The sequence below is a fragment of the Chamaea fasciata genome, unplaced genomic scaffold (assembly GCF_029207755.1).
Source record: "Chamaea fasciata isolate MVZ Bird 193981 ecotype frontalis unplaced genomic scaffold, bChaFas1.0.hap1 SCAF_1, whole genome shotgun sequence".
Lineage (NCBI taxonomy): Eukaryota > Metazoa > Chordata > Aves > Passeriformes > Sylviidae > Chamaea > Chamaea fasciata.
The window spans coordinates 117,520,333-117,529,137 of NW_027094086.1; the positions used below are offsets into that span (position 1 = coordinate 117,520,333).

An 8,805-nucleotide genomic window follows, 5' to 3' on the forward strand; every position below is an offset into this window, starting at 1 on the left:
GTTAAAATTTTAACCAATGCTCTGGACTCAAAATTCTTCCACTTGAATTATAAAGTATTAAAATCAGTTCATTACAAAACAATATTATATGTTATTAAACCTATAGTAATATATAATATTATTATACCTGCATACTTCTAGATAACACACAAAAATTATAAATTATGAGACCAGGATATTTCAAAATCTACTAGAAAGGGAGATCTTTGAATCCTTATTAATGTAAATTTGGGCACAATTCTGTATTTTAATATATTCTCCCATTCAGCTGATATTTATTTTGACTGTGACTTCTAACAATTTGTAATGACTGTGTAAATGACAACCAAAGACTTCCAGCTCCTTCATTTCATCTTACAGTCATTTATAATCACAGGTGGGTTTTGCTTCCAGAGCTACTCTACAGTACCATTTCAAGAACATTTTGATCTGTAATCAGTACTCAAAACAAGAAAATAATTTTCAGCTGTAGTAAGAAATTCTTCAAAGTAAATTTTGCTGGCAGCCGTGGATTCTGTGACTGCTCTTGTGGCTTGATGATGCTTTTGATACTCCAATTTTATATACCATGCTGTAGATTCACCTTTATCTCATTCAGATTATTCCTTTTTTTTTTTCTTGGGGGGGGGGGGGGGGGGGGGGATGGGGGAAGGATCACAGCTGAAGGGCTTGTATTGCCGTATTGCCACAAACACACATTTCCCTCTACTTCTCCTTTTTCTCAGACTTGCATTCATGTAATTGACTATATTGGTTCTGGCATCACACCACTTCAGGATGCTTGTACATACAGGCTGTTTGGCAGGTTGCATTATTACTCTGAAAAAGACCTGTGTGGAAGCAACCAAGAAAGCAGTCATGTTCTTGCCAGAGGAACACAGCACTTGAATTCAGCACTGCAGGAGCTGAATGCAGCTCTTGCAGAAGGAAACTAAGTTTTGTCCATTTGGGTTGCAACCAAGCTAAAAGGCTGCCAGTTGTCAACAAGTGAGAAATCCCACTCTACTGTGTAGGACAACCTCCTTTTCTAATTACATATAGCTCTGACTGGAAAAGCTGTGATTCTGAGTGTGGCTAGTATAATGGAATAAAAGATTGAGACTTCTTAGAGTTTTCTGATACACTGATGTGTGGTCTTGAGCCACTATCTAAGTGCTCAGGGACACACATTTCCCAGGGCATAACCGACAGAATTAGGACTCACAGACCCTCATTTTCTGGAAGACTTAGGAAGTAGTCAGCAACACTAACCCTAGAAGCTCTGGCAGCCCTGATTGTTTGAACCTAAACTGGTGCACACTAAACCAGGTCTATGGGTGGTTCAGATTTCACAAGTCTGAATTTTACTGGGAAATTTTTTATCAAACCGTTCTCCTGACAAGCTCCAAAATGCTATTGTACAGGCAAAAAAATTCTCAAAACTACTTCACTAAATACTACAGAAACCCACTGTAATTACTGAAAATCTTCACAGCTGAAATGTTTGCATTTGATGCTTGTCTGCTGTGGTCACTACGTGGATGCACGATGATGATGAGACATGTAAGACTGTTAGACCAAAACATGTATTTTTAGAGTGTTAAATTTTATGCTTTTTTAAATTAGCTCAGTTGATCAGAGCATGGTGTTAATATGTCAAGGTTGTGGGTTTGATCCCTGTATGGGCCAGTCAGTTAACTACTGGGCTCAATGATCCTTGTGGTTCCCGTCCAGCTCAAAGTATTCTGTGATTCTGTGAAATAACAAATGATGTTATCCAAAGTTAATATCGACTTTATTTTTAACTTTATTTAGTCATTGCCGCTTTTGGATAATAATTATACCTTTGTCCCATTCCCATATGCCTGACATGCTTCATAAGCCTCATTATGTGGTAACACTGGTGCTCACTTTAAGTCCTTTCTGTGCTATTGTTTCACAGAGTACGACTGATTCGAGCACTAGTGAGAGCAAGAGTGCTGATGACTATATTATGGTTTCCAAAGAAGAGGAAAGAAGTAAAAGTGCTGCTCCAGAGCCGGTGCAGGCCCTTCAGGCACACAAGGAGGCAGCGGTGAAGCCAGAAGCTCCGTCTCGTTCTTCTTTGATATTTTCTGACCCTCTGATGGGTTCCATTTCAGCCTCCTCCAGCAATCTGAGCTCAAGCCCTGATGACGACAGTAGTAATAACAGCAAAGATTCTGACTTTGCTATTGTCAGCCCACTGGACATCTAAAGAAACTGGCTGGGAGAGTTTGGGAAATCTTTCATTACAACTCAGCTCTAATTTCTGTGATTCCACGGGCTGGATAGTTCTTTGGATTACAAGGACAGAAAATAGATTAAGGTAACTCATTGCAGCTGCCAAAAGCCTAAATTAAAAATAAAAAGGCAAACAAACAACTAAACAAAAAGACATAAATTTGCTACTTTTTAAAATAATATATACATTTTAATAACTGCCTTAAATAAAAACCCAGAAAAACCCCAAATCTAATATACAGTTATTATTAATTATGCTGTTACCTTACTTAAGAGCTTTGTTACTATAGAACTCTTGCTTTCCCAAAACATAGAATAGTATATGCTAGGTACCATAATGGAAATGTGTGGGCACTTGGCAGCAGACCTGAAGCAGCAAAGACAGGCTAGATTTAATATTGTCCTTTTACAAAATATGCTTGACTGAGTTTTCTGTGTAGGAAAGGGTACTGTTTCTTCAGAGACTGTGATTAGAGAAGTAGGGAATGAGTATCAAAAAGATTAAAAGCATCATCCTGGTAGGAAGTTTGTTCTCCCTTGAGGAATCCTAGTTTCTTCATTTTCATCCGGCAATAGCCTGAGGCGTGTTCAGGGCCCAGGTTTGTGTAGTTGTTCCTCAGTGCTTACAGGAGATGTGACAAACTCCTTGAGAATGGGGACCTACACAGCAGAGCCTTACTTGCCTTTGTCTACTTTTTCCCCTTGAGTTCCCAGTTCACCTCTTTCCCTCTTTATCTTTGTCTACTTTTACTTCCCCTGGCATGATTTTTTAAATTTTACTCAGACTACCACAGCTAAAACAGTAGGTGCAAGGGAAATAACAGTGTTTCATAATGTAGACCTAAGCTGGTTGAACTAAAGCTAGCTCGAGTATGATAACTTGCCAGGGAAGGTTGCAAAGTGAAATGAAATGTTCATAATTAAAAGCACTTTATGTGTCATTGCTATTATCTTCTATAGACTCTGTTTACATGTATTGCTATATGATTTCCATATTTTTAACCAAGAGAAACATAATGGTGCAGCAGCGTTAACCAACAGAAAGTTTCTAATTAACTCTGTTACTTGTTCTTCAATGGAAAAGTGTATTTCTTTCATATCAAGTCCATAGTCATTTATAACAGGTTTTTTCAAGTAGATATGGGGGGCTTTCTGTAGTCTCTGATCCCTTTAACCTCTGTTGGAATTCACAAAACAAAACTGGTGGTGAGTAGACCGCTCCTCTTGCAAGATCCAGAGTTAGCTTGAGGAAGGAATGTTGGTATGTCACTCTGTCACAGCAGCAAAAAAAAGCATTATTTGCTTTTAAGATACATATACATCATACCATGCAACAACTTCCCATTTGCATGGCAAAGCTTGTGTTTGTTCAAAGTTATGAAATTGTAGTTATTTGCTGCTTAGTCTGTAATTGTAAATGAAGTACGGTATCCCAAAGATGAGGTGACATGTGATTTGCTGGTCTTAGATTTTACAAGGTCTGTGTCAGTGACTGAACTGAATTGTCATGTAATTACATGGTAGCTGCCATCCTTACATGTTCAAAAGCCACCATGTAGTTCTTCAGAGATTATTTGTGCCTTGTAAAATGTTAAAATACTAGAATGTTACGAGCAGGCATAGCATCACACCTCTCTGCAACAGAGTGATGCGAACAGTCAGATGACTATTTCAATGAAAGATCTTAAATGTGTAACATTTTGGAGAGGTGTTTATTTTGGTTTAATTTTAAGCTTCGTAAAAAATCACTTTGGAATTCAGCATGCATGCCTGTCTCCAGTTTATTTTATTACCCTGAGTTTGCATGAATGCCAGGGGATTGGGTGGCTGGTTGATTTATTTAGGTCTTTCAAGCTTTTCTAGCCTTAACCTACACGGCAAGGCTTGTGGTGCCATCAGCAAAGGGTGGCTGTTGAAGAAGTACCTGTGGAAAGATGAAAGAAATATTCTGGGGACAGAGAGAAAAGTTTTATATTCTGTGATACATAAACCTTCAAAGATTCCAGTAGCTTGGCAGAAGAAAATGTTTTTACTTCTTTTTTATTTTTTTAAGCATCAGTCTTTTGATTTCTATTCTAGTGGGTTGTTTCAGGGATCACATTGCTATTTTCTTGAACAGTCTCATTGCCAATGGAAGAGTGTGATTTGTACAGGTTTTTTATTTTTGTAAATTAGTTGTATCTTTAATATTGCATATTTTAAAACAGTAGTAAAAGTATATAAAGACTTGGGGAGTTTCTAAGAAGTATCAGTGAATACTGATGAGCTGAATGCGCATCGTGCCATGGGATATGATAAAAATCTTCAAAAGCAGAGAGATGGTTATACAAATAAGGTCAGAGTAACTCCAGTAAATGAATCTGCTTTGGTTGTACCATGTCCTTCCACATCTCAAATATGTTGACTCTGGTATTTGATCATAGTGCAGAGATAGTTAAAAGTATTTTAGTATATTCATTAAGTTAGAAACTTGTAATTTAGATAAAACATCAAATCATCACCCTGTTTTGTGTTAAGAATATACTGAAAGAGATATTGTCATTTAAAATACAAGATTATTCTCTTTCTCCAGAAATGACCTGCTCAGAATGTTCATGGATAACAATAACCAGATAGAAAAATTATAAGCATTGCAAATTGCTGACAAAAACTAAAGCAGCATTAAGATTGCTGATCTGAGACTGTTTTACTGTATCTCACGTCTGTAATTTATTCCTTTAAAGTCTCTTGCATGTCATGTCAATTGTATGTACTGCAGAAAGGCAGTATCATATTTTGACTGGGTATTGATTTAGTCGTGGAGCTTTGTATCTTTACTCTGGAAGAACATCTAGCCCGCTTTATTAAAGAAAGAATTAACAAACTTTCTGGGTTGTGCTTGTGCTGTTTTCTTGAAAAAGAGGGAAAGCTTTTTGGATAGAATACAAGTATAATTTCTGAGAACTAGGATGATTAAAACTTTAAAACTATTTATATAAGCACAAAGTTTATTAATACTTCAATCAGATTTCATGTCTGTGATCCAGGGAAGAAGACTGCTTCTCATTTATCGCAACTAAACAATATAGAATATCTCCTGGTTTACCATATTTCTTGTATCTGAAAATGAACCAGAATTTACCATGACCTAACTTTTCTGCAATTTCATAAAGCTCAGTATAGTATCATCATTGTGTTTCAGTAACAGTGCCAGTATCTGTACAGTACGTTTCTGAATCTCTGTACTTGAAATCACACTCTTCATTCTTTCCCATGATTCTCCGGTATGTTCTCATTAAATGGTATTGAGGCAACTATTTTAAAGATTACATTTCAAATTTAAGGTGTACTTGTGCCTGGCAGTTACAGTGTCATCTGTTCAAATACAATCCTAACATGAAGAGATTTTCAAGTGTTCAAAATTGGTGAACACTTCTTGGTGTCAACTCTTTAATAATACTTTTGATTTTGTGCTGCATGTGTTGGTCTTGAATGAATGATTTTAATGGTTTATTAGAGTTCAAAAGGTGCAGTTTCATAAAATAAACTTCATTTGGCTACAGAATAGTAATTAATCTGTCTTATAATCTGTGCTGTTCTTTTGAGAGTGATTATATATAGTCTGTGCATTAGTGTTTCCTGTATGCCCCAGTCTGCTAGACTCTGGCTTTAGTAGTTAGCTAAATTTAGAGATGAAAGAGCATGAAAAAAGGTCATTACAGTAACAGCAACTTGAAGCGTGCACACAGGCAACTTGCTTTCCTGCTTCTCACAACTTAGTTAACCACTGAAATGGTAAGGGAGGTTTTAGGCATGTGGGAGGATCCTGCAAGAGGAAAAGTGCATTACCCTAGAAACAGACAATGAGCTGGAAGGGATGCACCTTGAGACTCTGAAAGTATGGGTTCTTTAGGGCAGGAACCATCTTTTTCTCTGATGTTGTACAACACAGACACTGTCAAAATTAGGATAACAATGATAATGATATACTCATTACTTCACCACAGTTTGCTCTTTCAAACAGCGAGGTAGATTTAATCCAGTAACAGTAACTCAGCTGATAGCAGTAGTGTTGGAGCAGCAGAATCTGGTCCCACACGGCTGAAATAAGTCCAGATGAAGAACAGAAGTTTAAATAATTAAATTGAAACCAAAGACACCTTACACCAGAAAGAGGACTATAATATTGCCAAATACAAAAAGCCGTAATTTTTTTCCAGATATATACAAAGTATAAGAAGTATTTTCTAAACTTTGCTTCAGGTAGCACATGTGTACCTTGTTTGACTACGTCAGGTAGGTTTGTGCAAACCTATCTTTGGTTTTAACTTGTAAAAGCCTAGCTGATGCCAGGATGGGGGAAGTATTAAAATACATCAGCTGCAGAAGGAAGACATTGTGGTTCCATTTTCTATGAATGGTAAGAATTTGATCCTTCCAATCCCATTGATTTAACCCTTTCACTGTCTTCCATGGTAACAACATGAGAAACCCTGTAAATCATTTCCAGAGACCTGATGGGAACTCCACTGCTTGTCATCATATGCAGTTGCAGAACTTTGAGCTGAGAAAGTTTTCAAGCTTTGCCTTTGACTGTGAGTTTTGGGGACTGTATCAAAAGCAGGTTTGTCTGAATTTTTAACTCATACAAAGAAGGGTTTGAAGATACTGCAAATTATCATGTTAGTATTTGAGACCTTTTGGAATATAAATGCTACGTAGTTTTGAGATGGAAGAATAGTTGTCAAAATATCTTGACTGCCCACCTGCTGTGTTAATTGAATTCAGCAGATGGAGAATATAGCAGCATTTCTAGAGCATCATTAAACTGCCCTTTAAAATAAGAGTGTATCAAGCAAACAGATACTAGAAGGCAGATTGTCAGCAGTGTCATGTAGCTTGCTGGATAATATGTATCTCTTTGCAACAGTCAGGAACATGCATCATTTCTATCCACAAAAGGGGGGGCTTGCAACATGCTGGAACATGAGGCAGAAAATGTAAGTGAAAGTGAGCCTGTTCATAAAAACATTTTTAAAGCTTCAAGGATTAAAATGCACCAAAATTATTTTTAAATATAAAATAAATACACACAAAGCTTATTTAGGCTTGTAAAGATTATCAGGTCTCAAAAGAGTTTAATTTAGTTTAGAGAAGTTCTATGGAACTCCAGTCTCCAGGTGATAGCACAGGGTGACTTACAGAAGCACCTATAGGACTTTGGGACTGCAATGAACTTCTTGTGCTTCAGACTTGTAACTTTCAAATTCTGGAGAGCATTAATTCCAGCATGTAAGCAATGAATTGCACATGTTCACTAAGTTGCAAAGAAGTCATGATGGGGGAATTCCTCAGGAGACCCTCTTCCCAAACTTCTTTTGTTCTCGTTTCCCACAGTCAAGCCCATCTGACAATTCTGTGGTACCCATAAAAACTTCAGCTATTTAATCTTCTAGAATAAGTGAATTCTGAGTCACTGTGATCAAAGTTAGCTATTAATCATCTCAGGACTCTAATACCCTATGCCTGCAGCCTGGCCACCAGCCCAACCAGTGTGCTTCTTGTTCTCATGTAAAATGTGAAATCTTATGAAAATCTCACAATACTTCTACAGCAGGTGGTATCCATATTCAGTCCTCATGACTTCCCCATGGTAAACTTTGCTGTCAGTTTTATTGCATAATATTTTCTCTGGCCATACTTCTGTTGTAATTCTTACAATCAAGAAAAAAATAGAAGAAAATCTTGGCTTCACTCAAAAATACTTGGCTTATTCTCTTCTGCCTCTACTGGTAAAGTCTCTCTACAGAGAAATTTTGGTTGTTTCTTGTAAAACAACCTATGTGTATTTATACTGCATGTGAGATAAAGTTCTGATATATGCTCTCTTTCAAAATGCTGAAACAAAACACTGATCTCTCCAAACTTTTTCCCATAATAAATGGGGCTTGAGTTAAGCATAAACTTTAAAAAAAATATGAATGAGAATAGTATCTATTTTCAATTTCCAAAAAAACAATATATTTTAGTAAACAGGCTGGAGGGCAAATAATGCACTCTACCAAACTATGCCATTTTCTTTTAAAAAAAAATTAAATTCACTATTCACCCTGGTGAAACCATGGAGAGGGAGAACTCTGGGGCAGGGTGCTCCTGGGCACAGGGGAAGATGGCCCGTGATTGTGCTTGGCGGGAAGGCAGGACACCCAAGGCCACGCCACACTGGAGCATGGGAAGACTCATCCTTGTGCAGGGGCCACAGGCTGTAGCGTTGCTGGACAGATGGAGGATCTGAAGATGAAAATTAGTGTGTTTTACCTTCTGTGGATCTTTAGGCTTCAGAGGAAATAAAAATGAGAAAATTGCAAGCATCATTAACTGTGCTGGCACTGCAGTCACTGAAATGTGCTTTCCTCAGTGTTTTCCTTCTCTGGGATGCAAATTTTGCATTATGGAGGGGTTTATAAAGAGCAAATGAAAATCTCCTTTTTCATATTCTGACATTTTTGCTGTATGTGAATATTATGGGTTTTTAAAGAGATGTTATTGGTGTATATCCACATAGAGATTGCAGCAACTTCCCTC

The 8,805-nt window shown here is 37.3% G+C and overlaps 1 protein-coding gene across 2 annotated transcripts in view; it reads left to right on the top strand.

Annotated features, from left to right (window-relative positions):
* The window catches only part of TBC1D5 (TBC1 domain family member 5), a 316,356-nt gene extending 311,252 nt beyond the window's left edge, over window positions 1–5,104 (top strand). For both annotated transcript variants that reach the window (XM_066194787.1, XM_066194779.1), the window contains one exon: window positions 1,922–5,104. In XM_066194787.1, the coding sequence (XP_066050884.1) occupies window positions 1,922–2,215 (294 nt within the window). In that variant the 3' untranslated portion in view covers window positions 2,216–5,104. The remainder of the gene's footprint in view (window positions 1–1,921) is intronic.
* Window positions 5,105–8,805: the final 3,701 nt, after the last annotated feature.